Source organism: Acomys russatus, chromosome 3, assembly GCF_903995435.1.
Source record: "Acomys russatus chromosome 3, mAcoRus1.1, whole genome shotgun sequence".
Classification (NCBI taxonomy): Eukaryota; Metazoa; Chordata; class Mammalia; order Rodentia; family Muridae; genus Acomys; species Acomys russatus.
This window is the reverse complement of record NC_067139.1, coordinates 4,119,684-4,134,261: the sequence shown is the minus strand read 5'-3', so window position 1 is coordinate 4,134,261 and position 14,578 is coordinate 4,119,684. Positions and strand designations below refer to the sequence as shown.

The 14,578-nt window shown below is 37.8% G+C and overlaps 1 protein-coding gene across 4 annotated transcripts in view; it reads left to right on the top strand.

Moving 5' to 3' along the window:
- Cdk13 (cyclin dependent kinase 13) overlaps positions 1 to 14,578 on the top strand; it is a 95,398-nt gene that overhangs the window by 70,036 nt on the left and 10,784 nt on the right. For all 4 annotated transcript variants that reach the window (XM_051168075.1, XM_051168062.1, XM_051168083.1 and 1 more), the window contains exons 8-11: positions 3,359 to 3,460; positions 3,556 to 3,633; positions 13,276 to 13,392; positions 14,409 to 14,540. In XM_051168075.1, the coding sequence (XP_051024032.1) occupies positions 3,359 to 3,460; positions 3,556 to 3,633; positions 13,276 to 13,392; positions 14,409 to 14,540 (429 nt within the window). The remainder of the gene's footprint in view (positions 1 to 3,358; positions 3,461 to 3,555; positions 3,634 to 13,275; positions 13,393 to 14,408; positions 14,541 to 14,578) is intronic.

The window sequence follows — 14,578 nt, the reverse complement described above, 5'->3', positions numbered from 1 at the left end:
TTGTAACTGTTAAATTGTAAAAATATGTTGGATTTAAGATGAGCTTGTTGGTAACTCTTGGTTAGGTGTGATGGCATGCTTCCTGTCATCTTAGCACTTAGGACGCTGAGACAGGAAGATTTTAAGTTTGAGGCCTACCTGTGGGCTATATGAAGAGACAATGCCTATTCCCCACTCTCAGGAGCAAAAAAGCCTCCTGGGTTGTCTTCCTGCAGGAGCTAAGTAGGTATTAGAGTGGTTACCGTAAAAGCTTTCTTTCTTGTCTCAAACATACTACACATTATAGTATGAAAGAAATCACTGAAGATTTTATTATGTATTGTTGGAGAAAGTATTTTAAATCTTGCTTAGGTATATCCCTTTACGTGAATTGTTTAAAATTTCATAGAATGGTCTTATCAAAACTAAGATTGGGAATACCATAACCAAATCTACACCCCTGAACACATCTTCCCCAAGCTTTGGCATTCTTAGGACTGTTTAGAAGAAAAGCATTGAAATATGTCACCAAACAAGCAAAAAGGATCTGACAACAGCTAACACTTTAGAAATACTTAGAATACAATTAACTGGTATAGTAAATACTTTGTGCTAGACTTTGTGTTTAATCTCTTTGCGAGTTGACTATTCTAAATTTGATGAAGGTGGTTAACCAAACTTAAAGCTAAAAATGACTAACACATTACATAGAGTTTGATATATGACATATAAATTAATCCCACCCTCACCAGACAGGGTTCCTCTGTGTAGTCCTGGCTGTCCTTGAACTTGCTCTGTAGACCAGACTGGCCTGGAGCTTACAGAGATCCACCTGTCTCTGCCTCCTCAGTATTGAGGTTAAAGGCGTGAGCCACCATACCTTTCATAAACTACCCTTTTGTTTATTCATTTCTTTTAAATAAAAATTTAACCACCAGAATATTTATAGTTTCTATATACTTTCATTATTCTTTAAATTAAAAGAATAGAGATTTATATTAATTTAAATATTTCCTTGAGAGTAGTTAATCTATTTTCAGGCTTAACAGCATAGGCTTCAATTTCCCATTAGACCTTTTCAACAGTTTAAAAACTAGTTTTCATGTTTCCAAGATTCCCCTCCCCCCCACCCAGCTGATTCACATATCACCTTACGTCACATTTAAGTCCTCTTTTGTACCCCATGTTTTCCTGGACTTGTTTGGGTTCATGGTAAAGAATGAGAGTTTAGACTTTTGAGTGAAGATAGAAAGTATAGAGAATTTAAGACAATGGAACTATGTCAAGATGAATTATTGAGAGTAGACTTTATGCTGGCAGATCTTTTGTATATATCAAAAATATTATATACGTAAGAAAAATTGGGAGGAATTTCAAATTTAAAAAGAATTATGCTCAAATAAGAGTGTGAATAAGTCCAGTTTTATTAGAGCAGCTAGGGATTTAAATCTTTTATTTTATATTATCTGAAGATATATTATATGAAGGTAAGTGATGCCAAGAAATAAAGTTTCTAAGGAAAGTATACTCAATTTTCATTGCTTCATAGGCATTGTAGCCAGGTGTGGTGATGTGTGTCTGGTTCCCAGCTTTTGCGGTCAAAGGTAGGAAAGTCACTGAAAAATTAAGGGTACTTTGGTTTTAAAGCAAGGCCCAGGCCCGCCAGGGCTGCTTCGTAGTGAGACTTTGTTTGACAATCAAGCTAAACCAAACCAAAAATTTTAGATTATTGTTAATTTTCAGTTTGATCAGTGTCAGTAGAAGGTTTTATGGCTTTGGGTATATTGGTCTTTAAATTATTTAGAGAACTTTGACCAAGTTTAGTTCAGCAGAGGAGTTCAGATGTCTTTGGAAACTCAGACCTACGGCTGCTAAGAGAAAGTTGCTGTGCTAAATTATGCACTTATTTTCTTCTCCCCAAATGAATCTGATCCAACCAGTCTCAAATGAATGAATGGGCTTGGAATACAGCCTTTCTGGAGAATTTTCTTTTTGCCCTGTGAGTCCTTGTTACTTGGAAGACATCTTAAAGAATGAGGTATAAACATTCCGTTATAAAAGTCATCTAAAGATGTAATCACTCCGAAGTCTATAGCCATAGGTCCCAGTGTTTTAGGATCATCCTCATTCACATAAAGCCTGTAGAATGTTTCTGGTGTTTACACATACTTTACTGAAGCCAGGTAGGGATGACATGTCTTTAAGCATTAGGGAGTCAGACAGAGGTGGGTAGATCTTTGAGTTCAAGGCCAGCCTGGTTTACAGAGCGGGTTCCAGGACACCCAGGGCTCCAAAGAAAAACTTGCTTGCTGAATTTGTGCTGTGAGGATGGTCAGACTTATAACTTGGCTAGAGTTAAGTAGTGTCATTTCACATATATTTTCTTATTAGTTTTCTGATAAAACACCATACACAAGACCACAACTACTTTTGTAGTTAATATCTACTTAATTTTCACAAAACAGAGTGCATCCAAATGTGTTAAATATTTTCAGAGATATCCCTAATTAACAATTTTATTAGGAGAGAACTGTGGTGGTGCCCACCTTGAATCCTAGGACACAGAAGAGGCGAGAGAATCCCTGTGAGCTAAAGGCCAGCCTGATCTGTACAGTGAGACCCTGCCTTACAACAAGCAGCAAACAGCCTGATCTGTACAGTGAGACCCTGCCTTACAGCAAACAGCCTGATCTGTACAGTGAGACCCTGCCTTACAACAAGCAGCAAACAGCCTGATCTGTACAGTGAGACCCTGCCTTACAGCAAACAGCCTGATCTGTACAGTGAGACCCTGCCTTACAACAAGCAGCAAAAGCCTGATCTGTACAGTGAGACCCTGCCTTACAGCAAGCAGCAAACAGCCTGATCTGTACAGTGAGACCCTGCCTTACAACAAACAGCAGACTTTTGTTAGTGCCTTAGGTATGGTACTGGCCTAGCACAGGAGAGATCTTGGATTGAATCCTCATACACAAATGAAAACAGTCATTTTGTTAGCTAATCTCAATTTGAACTATATCTTGTTATCTGTTAGTCCTTTGCCAGGTCTGTTAAAACAACCTATTCTGTTATAAATTGATCATTTTTAAAGTTTTTATGGGAAGGGAAAACATTACTCAGCATTTGAGTTGATGAATGACTTCTCTTTGACCAAATAACAGTTAATAGCTAACTGCTTATTTTTATATTCACATGTTGAGAAAATTTCTGCTGCTTGCCCGTGCATTTAATGATTGTGTATTAAATACCTTAGTTTAATTAGGATTGTAGGTTTGCTTTTATTATCCAGAATAGTATTCCCGAGAGAATCTCTTACTTACTTACAAATGCTACATTAAAAAGAGTGCTGTCTATATGTTTTTTGTTTGTTTGTTTTTAGTCGCCCATATACTAACAAGGTCATTACTCTGTGGTATCGTCCACCTGAGCTGCTCTTGGGAGAAGAACGATACACACCAGCTATTGATGTATGGAGCTGTGGGTAAGACGGGCTCATTGCTCACGGGACTGACATGTTTTGTTAGAGAATTAAAATGAGGACATTTAGATGATGATGGCTCTACTTTTCTTTATTAGATGTATCCTTGGTGAACTCTTCACTAAAAAGCCTATATTTCAAGCAAACCAAGAGCTTGCACAGCTGGAGCTAATAAGGTAAGCTGCTAGTGCATGCACAGTGGGGATGTCCACTGTCCTGCTCCCAGGGCATTGAGCTCATTGCAAGCTTGTCTCTTCAGGGGGGGCAGCATGGTTCTCTTGAACTCGTGACTACTGAATGGAGGACAAACGAGAGTGTGGCCCTCTGCTTCTCATTCCAGTCAAATTAAGGATCTTAAAGGTGTTTTTGTTTTTTCCTTTGTTTATTTTGGTGTTTTTAAAAAAATATTTAATTTATGTGTGCTGGTGTCAGATCTTGGAGTTACATACAGTTGTGAGCTGCCATGTGGGTGCTAAGAATTGAACCTGGGTCCTTTGGAAGGGTAGGCGGTGCTCTTAACCACTGAACCATCTCTCCAGCCCCTATTTTGGTGTTTTTGTGACATGGATTAAAGAACTTGTTCCCTCATAGGACTGAGAAGGAAGAGTATTATGAGATAAAAGAGAATGTATGATGAAATACTTCATTTTGTGTACACATGATGAGCTTACCTGTAAACTGTGTGTATGTGTGTGTGTGTGTGTGTGTACCAGAATGTATGTGCATACTTAACAGCACATGTCATTTTCTTATGCTCTCAGGATATTGCTCACAAGCAGTTAAGTCATACACAATATATGCATCATATACAACTTTCTTTTTGTATTGCATTTTAAAAGTCCTATTCTTTTTTGTTTTTGTTTTTGTTTTGCTTTGTTTTCCCCTTTTGTTCTTTTCTTCTTTCTTTTCCTTTGCCTGTCAAGATGGGATTTTACATTAGCACAATCTGGCTGTGAGCTTACTCTGCGGCCCAGATTGGCTTTGCGCTCTCATAACCTCTCCTGCCTTCGCCTCCCCAGTGCTGAGATTCCAGGTGTAAGGCATCTCACCAAGCTGTAAATTCTTTTAACAGTATAAGTTTACCACTTAGAAGATTTACATGAAAGTTTCAAAATGAGAATAAGATGTTTTGTTGACAGTTTGGAAGGAGACACAAATTTACAGCATTTCTCTTAACTGAACAAAATAACTATAAAGTAACAGATAGTAACCAGAGAAGAATGTCCAACTACATCATAAAAATTGAAACATATCCAGAAAGAGAGTACTTTGAGCAGACAGTCTACTTTGGGGAAGTTCATTTCAGTATTAGAGTTTGGCTCCCATCCCCTACTCCCTAGAAAAGGCCCCCAAATTTTAATATTTTTTTTCTAGTGGTTAGATCAGATGGTTATTTTTTAATTTTGCCATAGAGCACAGCAAATAAATAAACAAAAAGCGTGTTAGAGCCTCTTTTCTCTGGGGATCTTGTGTCTACAATCAGAAGTACCCCAGATTACATTAACACTGTTTGACCTCGAGGGCAGCCAGTGCCTTACAACATGGACGCACTTGTCCTGGTCTTGACCCACGGGTGTCCACACGTGGACTTTTTAATGAAATTGCAAAGAGCGTCTCAGTCTATTCCTTTTCGTTGCTTCCCACATAATGCAGGCTAGATAGTATATACAGACTAAAGGTTGTTCAGCTCATGCTTCTCAAGTCTGGCAGGTGAAGTGTGAGAAGCTGTGGATGGCAAGGCCCTTTTTGTTAATAGCAAACTCTGTACAGTTTTAAGGTGACACAGGGAGCAACAGACAAAAGTTAACCAAAGAGGCTAGCTTTTATAATATCTGAGTCCTCCTAACCTTCCCACCTCCTAGCATTTATACCTATCAAATTTGAGTAACATGACTCTGTGGTTATTTAAGGAACATGTAAAACCACAGCAGGCTTAGGTTTACCGGGAATGTGGCAGGCTTTTATCTTTCCTTTTTGATACGATGGGCAAGTGCACTAGAATCAAGAGGAACTGATATTCCTCCAAATAATAAGTATACTTTTCAGTGCTAATTTGAACACTTAGAACGTTTAGTTACATATGCTAAGACACCAAAACTTAGAATTCCCAAATAATGAAATAGCAGAATATAGTCTCCAAATAAAGTAGAATAAAGTTAGAATGCAGAAATGAAGTCTGCATTTTAAAAAGAACAATGCGCATGGTGAGATGGTTCACTGGGTAAAGATCCTTGCTTCAGAGCCTAATGACACGAGTTTGAACCAGAGGACCTATGTGCTCGAAGGAGAGAACACATCTATGAAAGTTATTGTCCACATGAGCCTGCCATAACAAACGGGCATGCCTGTGGAGACGCACACAAACAAGTCAGACGCAGTAGATCAAACATAAATGTCAAATCTCTGTGATGGAGAAAGTTTCAGCTTTCAGTCCAGTCTTGTGCTATATACTGACATTTTGGTCAACCACAAACTGTGGATCCAGTGAAGCTGAAAATTGCCATCAACTAATGCTGCCATCGTTACTTTAACATGGCAGCTCATGGGCAGCTTACAATATGAGATGCTTGCTCTACTGTGTTAGTCATTGGCAAGCTTAGCACATACAATCATTAAGTACACAATACACATTAATGGTAATAAGCTTCTATGGTACTGGCCAACAACAACAACAACAAAAACCGAAGTCATCATTCTAGTGACAAACTGAAGCAGCAAAATAAAAACCACTTAATGAGCCACAATACAGAAAAATGGGTAACTTTATGTATAAAGCCAAGATTTCATTTTGGGATGATTTACATATATATATATTTAAGATTTATTTATTTATTTATTATTTTATACAGTTCTCTGTCTACATGTACACCTGCAGGCCAGAAGAGGCATCAGATCACACAATAGAAGGTTATGTGGTTGCTGGGAATTGAACTCAGAACCTCTGGAAGAGCAGTTAGTGCTCTTAACCTCTGAGCCATCTCTTAAGCCCTGATTTACATACTAAATTAATCTTGTAACGTAACAGTGAGAAAAGAAATGAGATGAAATGAAGACTTTGATTAAAAAAATAACCTCAGATAACAAAATAAAAACTGAGATCATTTAATTCACTAAAAATAACCCTAAATCACATTAGAAAGCACCAAATTTATAAAATAGTCTATCAAAGCATCACTCAGAAGGCCCTGCATATTAGTGAGTAAATTCTTGGCAAGCATTTCTGAAATCCCTATATAACAGTTTCCCAACCTTCGGTGAATAGTGTCTGGACAGCATGGCGGGAACTCTGTAGTAAGGTTACATATGTACCCTAGTCATGTGAGGAGGGTGAGGATAAAGAGGTGGGTGGATAGTGAGGTTTTTTTTAAAGTTTATTTACATAGTTTAAACATAGAATCAGTGCTTTTCAGAAATCTTAAAACACTGCTCACGAATTAGGGGTGAGCAAGTAATTTCATAAGTGAAACAAAAATTAAAAAAAGCATTATCTTAAGTATATTGAAAATGCTTTTAATATCTGTATTAAAAGAAATGCAAAAAACTGAAGAGACCCAAACTAAATGTCAGTGACGTGGTGTGTGTATGACGTGCGCAGGACAGTAATGCGACACCGTTCAGTGACACCTCTTCAAAGAGAAAGCCTTGGCAGGTTAGAGAGCAGCGCTTACCTTACCTATCTGTGTATTTTCTTCTAATACGCTTCTGTCTAAGCCTGTTTTTTGTTTAATTGTTGGTCCTGGTTTTGTTGGGTACTGGGGCTAAGCTAACATATTACAGCTAGGCGTCATGCATTGCTCTAGTAGTTTTACCAGAATTATTTCAGTTAGACTTCCTATAACACAGTGTTTTCTGTTTACAATGTAAGAAGCTGAACCTTATAGAAGTAAATTTATCTAGGGTCTTTCAAGTAATAAGTGGAAAAATTGAGCTTTGAATTAGCCGTTCTGTAATGCAAGAAACAAAACTTCTGGAACTTTTTATATAGCATGCACAAACAGTAAGATTTGACCAAAACAGTATGAAAATTTTCTATACTGAGATTTCTAAGGGAGATATTAGCAAACAATATTCAAAATTTCATTAGGAATTTTACCATGATAAAATATATTGTATGTATATAAGAACCTTTTCAGAGAACTACTAGAAAAATGTTAAATAAGTTTATAGCATTAATTAGCATAAATAAGGTTCATCCCAAGAATAGAAGGAAGCTTTAAGAGACATATTTTTTTTTTAACTTTAATTTATCATTTTAATAATGGAAGAATCAGTTTATTTGGTAGATATGAGTAGACATTTGCTGGGGATGTAAGCTTTTTAAGGGAGTGTGAAACACAGTAAAAATATGTGAAATATTAGAGAAAAATTGCCTTCTAGGATTGTTATTTACTTGTGTTTTAGACATACCAAGTCAGTCAGTTAGTAGTGTTAGCACAGTGATCTAGTATGAGATGATGTTTTTGGAAATAATTTGTATATAACACTGCATATGTATACGTGTACATAGAATATGGTGAACGTGTCAGAAAATCACCTAGAATGCATGGGAACAAAAGGGTTGATTAAATGATAAGATTAAAAGACTCATGGTATGTCAAGATATATTTGTCATGTACTAATTTGTAAAGAAAACTACCAGTAGGGTAGGAGGCCAGGCCTCTGGTGAAGTCACTAGCATGTGTGTCTCTGGAACACTGACTTTAGAGACTGCGGCAGAATGTTTGCTGTTCTTGCAGAGGACCTGAATCTGGTTCCCAGCAAAAATGTCAGACAGAGCAATTGCCTGCAGTTACAGCTCCAGGGGACACCCTCTTCTGACCTCCACTAACATACACACAGGTCCATACAGTGCATGTAATTAAAAATAAAATAGTAAAAAAAAAAAAAAAACAAAAAAAACAAAAACTGTGGGAGAGGCAGGTTTTATTTTTGATTGCTAGACTTTAAAGGGCTTTTGAAAATGGCAGTTTATACTACCTTAAATGTTGCTTGCTTTTATGTTTTTTTCTAGCATGTGGGTTTCTGCATATGAGCACTTGAGTTAAACAGGTGATTGTGAGCCAACAGTTTTGGGGTCCCCTACAAGAGCAGCATATGCTCCTATCCACTGAGCCATCTCTTCAGCCCCATGTAGTCTTCTTTATAAAAATAATTACCAATTGCAAGTAGTGGCATGTGTCTTGCACTCGAGAGGCAGAAGCAGAGAAATCTCTGGGTGCGAGGCCAGTCAGATCTAGGCAGTGAGTTTGAGGACAGCCAGAGTTACATGATCGGACCCTGGCTTTAAAGAAAACTAAAACTTTTAAAAATTTCATATGGATGAGTGGGGTTTTTGTTTGTTTTGTTTTGTGACAGGTTTCTCTGTTTAACAGTCCTTGCTGTCCTAGAACTCGGTTTGTAGACACGACTGGCCTCAAACTCAGAAATCCCTCTGTCTCTGCCTCTGGAGTGCTAGGATTAAGGGTATGCACCACCATGGTGGCGAGATGATTGTTTTACATGCCCACGTGTCTATACCACACGTATGCTGTGCTAAGGAGTCCAGAAGAGGGTGTTGGAATACCTAGACTTCTGCATGAGCAGCACATGTGCTTACTGCTGAGCCATCTCTCCAGTCCCATTGCCTTTCCTTACATTCATAACCAGAATTTCCAAACATGGGTTTTCACAATGAATGCATTTTGTTTGTTTAGTTTTTCCTTCTATCTTTGGAGGAATAAATGTGAAAATAACTAGGAAAGGAATTGGGAAGGGGGTCACAATAAGAAAATAACTAGATAGAATTTTTTTTTTTTAAAGGAGAACTTAACATAGCTTGTTAAAACCAGATTACAGTAACCAGACAGTATATGTGGGTTAATCAGTGTAATTTCATGAAAAATCTGAAAAGCAAAGACCTTAATGTGAACAATAGACTGTCCTAAAGGACAGCAAATCAGTACTTTGGCTTGAAGTTTGTGAGACAGGTTTTCACTGTTTCATTCCAGCTAGCCTTAAAGTTACTTTGTAGAGCAGGTTGGCCTGAAACGTGTGACAATCTTGTGGCCTCCCAGTTGCTTGGATTATGGACACATGCTACTGTGGCCAGCCAGCAGGAACAATGTTTGCTGATGGCATGTTTGTGTGGCAGGCAGTACTACATACTGAGAATGCCTTGGGGTCCGGGGGAAAGAATGTCCATTTCTATTTCTGGTTCTGAGTGGGCACCGACAAAAGTAACTGCTGAAATACAAGGGTGTAGGAAACGATACGAGGAGATTCTATGTGTGTCTGTGCACGTGCACTTGGTTATTTCTTCAGTCAGAAGCTGAGGGATATGCTGAAGTGTTGGTGTCCAGATTAAAAGGGAAAGCAGATCAAGTAGAAATGCTAATAAAAATCAGCTTTAAACTCTGACACTGCAATGACTTATTTATCATTTGTTTTGTTCAAGAAAGTTCAGCTGGGGATGTAGCTCAGTGGTAGAACACTTGTCCAACATGTACTGCACTCTGGTTTCAATCTGCAGTAGCAATAAACTTAAAATAAATACAACATAATACACAAATATTTTCTCTACACACACTCATGCGCGCACACACACACACGCATATATATGGCAGATGGCTAGGATCTGCATTACAGATGGAATGGATTAAGAAGTGATTTTTTTAAAAAAGGAAAATACTGTTGGCAACAAAATGGGGCAAATCGGGACAGAAATTGTTTCTGTGTGCACTCAGGCAAAGGGTCACACTTTGTTGTTTATTTTGGTGTTTGGAGACAGTGTTACAGTGTAGCCCTGGGTGTCTGGGAACTCTGCACTATAGGACATCTTTGCCTTGAAGATTTGCCTGCCTTTGCCTCTCAAGTGCTAGGATTAAAGGCCTGTGTTACCATGCCCAGCTAAAGTTTAAAGGTATATACTTTTAAAACCTCAGGTCTAGATTGTTTTATGGGTACAGAATTTAGACTATATCACTCAGAGATAATGAAAACATCTGATTCTAGGAGTAGTGGTGCACAGCTTTAATCTTAACTATTGGGCTGTCTTTCCGTCTCCTGGACTTCACTTTTGAGAACAGGTGTTATTTAAATCCCATATAAATACTGATGCAAAATGTCATATAAGTACTTCTGAGAACTGTTGTATGTACATACTCATGTAAAACAAGTAGAAAGTGTTATAAACTGATTACAGTGTAATAGTCCCTTTATTAAGCTTGAGTGATAATCTTTGACTATGAGGATGAATACATATTAGAAAAAAATTTTGGGGGGTTTTCCTTGATGTCCTTTATTTTAATTACTATTTAAATATTTTTAAATTTTTATTTATTTATTAATTCATATTACATCTCAATTGTTATCGCATCCCTTCTATCCTCCCCTATGACTGTGACTGAGGGGGACCTCCTCCCCCTGTATATGCTCATAGGGTATCAGGTCTCTTCTTGGTAGCCTGCTATCCTTCCTCTGAGTGCCACTGGACCTCCCCATCCAGGGGACATGGTCAAATATGGGGCAACAGAGTTCATGTGAAAGTCAGTCTCCACTCTTCACTTATCTGTGGAGGATGTCCTGGCTAGATCTGGGTAGGGGCTCGAAGTTTACTGCCCGTATTGTCCTTGGTTGGTGCCATAGTTTGAGCAGAACCCCTGGGCCTAGAACTGCCCGTCATAATGTTCTATTTGTAGGTTTCTAGGACTCTCTGGATCCTTCTATTTCCCCATTCTCCCTTACTTCTCTCACCTAGAGTCCCAAAAGGATACCCAGAGGATGCTGCAGCACACAACAAGGACATATGATGAACCATGTTCATAGCGGCCTTATTCATAATAGCCAGAACATGGAAACAGCCTAAGTGTCCCTCAGTAGAAGAATGGATAAAGAAACTGTGGTACATTTACACTATGGAATACTACTCAGCTATTAAAAACAAGGAATTCCCGAAATTTGTGGACAAATGGATTGAACTAGAAATGATCATAATGAGTGAGTTAACCCAAAAGCAGAAAGAGTCAAATGGTATACACTCACTTAAACTAGACACTAGCCCAAGAGACATGTCCCGTGAAAGTCTTCACTTACCAGGAAAGTGGGATAGATGTGAGGACATCCTTTGGGACCCTAGGTGAGAGAAAAATCTTTTAATGTAATTTATGGCATTAGAATTCTAGGGAAAGAAATACAGGTGATGAGAGAGCTTCTAAAATTCAAACTGACAAGCTAAAACTTAAAGGCCACAAAAATTAATACCTTAAAGAGAAGTAAATGAACACACACAGAACATGTGCATACAGTTTGGTGGTCGGGCGTGGAGGAGTGGGGTGTTAACTCTGCATTAGGCTGCCCCTGGCTCTTGAGTCAGACAGATCTTGCGTGTTCCTTGGTAACTTTAATACTTTATTCAATACTTATTTTCCAACAGTGCATGTAGTAAAACAATTTAAACTCTTTAGCTTATGTTCATTGTGGCTGTTATAGGCAGGTGCTAATTCATTTCGTGGCTTTGAAGTAAAATTGGTTACTGTTACACAAAAGAACAGATTCTTAAGTTGTATATTTAGGCTCATACCAAAGACAGGATTCAAACCTAAAGGTATGCATTCTTCAAATGCATTATGCACTTGTAAAAGGCAGGTCAAAGTCCACCGTATAACCCTGAGTCTCTTCTTCCAGCTCACCCACCTTGAAGTTAATAAATTCTAATTATAGTGATTTATGTACTCTTCCTTTTACATGTCTATTCTTTGCTATTTGTATGACTTTGCCTGTTTTGTCTCTGCCTGTTATATATTCATGTATTCTCTTTCCTACCTGGCTGTGCTTTATCCTTGGAACTGTGACCAAAAATCTTCTTTTCTCTCACTTAAATTTTCTTTTATATCCACAGCTCAAAGTGTCTTTCATCTCTCTATTCTAGTATATTCTATATTACTAATGTCTGTCATTGTGCCTGGGACCAAGAGAAAGAGCTAGCTAGGTGTACATTCAGAATACAGAGGATGAAACAACTTTTAAAGAAAGAGAAAAGCATGTGAAAGACTGTCCGGGAAGAAGAGACCTTGTTGGGTAGATGGTGAGGAGGACATGGTTGTGATAGTATCCTTTTGGGATCCTATCAGAGTCTGTTGTCTGGGAATTAACATTTCCTGAGAGGTTTGCAAAATTTAATTTTAAAAATTTTAAAAGAGCAGAATATATAGAAAATAAGGCATTAATAGTTGCAGTAATGGAACTATATTTTCTCTTAACATATTAAGCCTTACTGACAGTTTTTTTAAAATGATATTCACATACTCCTGTGATTTTATATGCTAAAACCTATTTCCCCAATCTGATTGCCTGTATTTTTATACCAAACTATTGAGGTATAGTCAAAGAGTAGAACAATTAAAATGTATAAATACCCGTGACCAGTGGCACTGCTGAAACTGCAGACCGTGTACCTTCAGAGTGCTCCTGTTTGCTTCTGAAGGTAGTGGTGACATTTGCTTAGGAAGTTTGGCTCTGTTGTCACCATCAGTCTGCCTTAAGTTTATGAGAGAAAGCCATGCTAGCACCCCAACCAGAGTGAGACCACATAGGCCACATAACCTAAACATCACCTGTGTTTTAAGATTTTATTTAATAGGGAGATCTGTTAGCAGATTGAATGTATCTTTGGAAAATTTGGGGATTTTCAAATTAAATTGTGAAGACTTAAAATATGTAAATTTCTAACACGTATCAAGGCTTTTATGTCGTTAACAACTAGTTGATTTAACAATTGTATTTATTAGTTTTTGTATGTAGTTTGCAATGATAAAATTTCTTTTTTGTGTGTGTGTTTTTAGCCGTATATGTGGGAGTCCATGTCCTGCAGTGTGGCCTGATGTAATCAAACTGCCGTATTTCAACACCATGAAACCAAAGAAGCAATATCGGCGGAAGTTAAGAGAAGAATTTGTTTTGTAAGAAAGGGATGCTTAAATATCCACAGTGCATTGAATATTTATTTTGGAGTTGTTTGAGGTTTAAGTTTGTTTGTCTTTTGTTTTTTCATTATAATCCAAGGCAGAGTTTCACAGGCTGGCCTTGAACGTCTGTCTGGTCTGCACTGCTTAACAACTGCTGGGATCATAAGTGTGCCCACACCACTCAGAAGGTCATTTCTTAATAATTCTAAATGTCTTTCTCACCTGAGATGGACACATTGCAGCTCGTGTAGGGCGTTGTGTTGAACATTTCCTTTTACCTCTTACACCACCAGGGTGGGGGTGGCAGCACACGCCTTTAATCTCAGCACTTGGGAGGCAGAGGCAGGTGGATCTCTGTGAGTTGGAGGCCAGTCTGTTGTACAGAGTGATTGCAGGATAGCCAGGGCTACACAGAGAGAAACCCTGTCTTGAAAAATGAAAGAAAGAAAGAAAGGAAGGAAGAAAGGAAGGGAGGGAAAGGAAAGGAAAGGAAAGGAAGGAAGGAAGGAAGAAAAAAATGGTCCTGTAAACTTTATTGAAACAGCTTTCATATGACTTGAGCTTAGGTTTTTATTTTATTTTAGGAGGCTATTGAGTTTTTAATTTATAACAGTGAATTGCTCATAGAGTAATAAAAGAAATTGTCTGCTAAATAGTTCAGAATTGTAGAAAAGTAACAATAGTTCTTGAAAAGAATATTGATACTTGTATAGAACACTTCAGTTATTTAACCAGTATTTCATTAATACTTAAATTGATTTCTAAATTAGTTTTTAAATATTCATCACCTGCAGGAACCTATTGTTCATAGTGTTCTGTAACAAGAATTTATTAGTTAATAAAATAATGAGGGTTTTAAAGATAATCAGGGTAAAGCAGTTGATATTTAAAATACAATTTTAAATTAATTTTCAAATTTGATGCCAAATATTTGTTTTTAAAATAAGTGCTCAGAGAAGCACAGGGCTCATGTGAAGATCGTGCTTGACTTGTGTATCCTCTGGTGCTAGTATTCCTGCAGCTGCACTCGACTTATTTGATTACATGCTTGCCTTGGACCCCAGTAAGCGCTGCACTGCTGAGCAAGCTCTTCAGTGTGAGTTTCTCCGAGATGTGGAACCCTCCAAAATGCCTCCACCAGAGTAAGTGACTTTCTTTATTTTAGATGTCATTATTTATA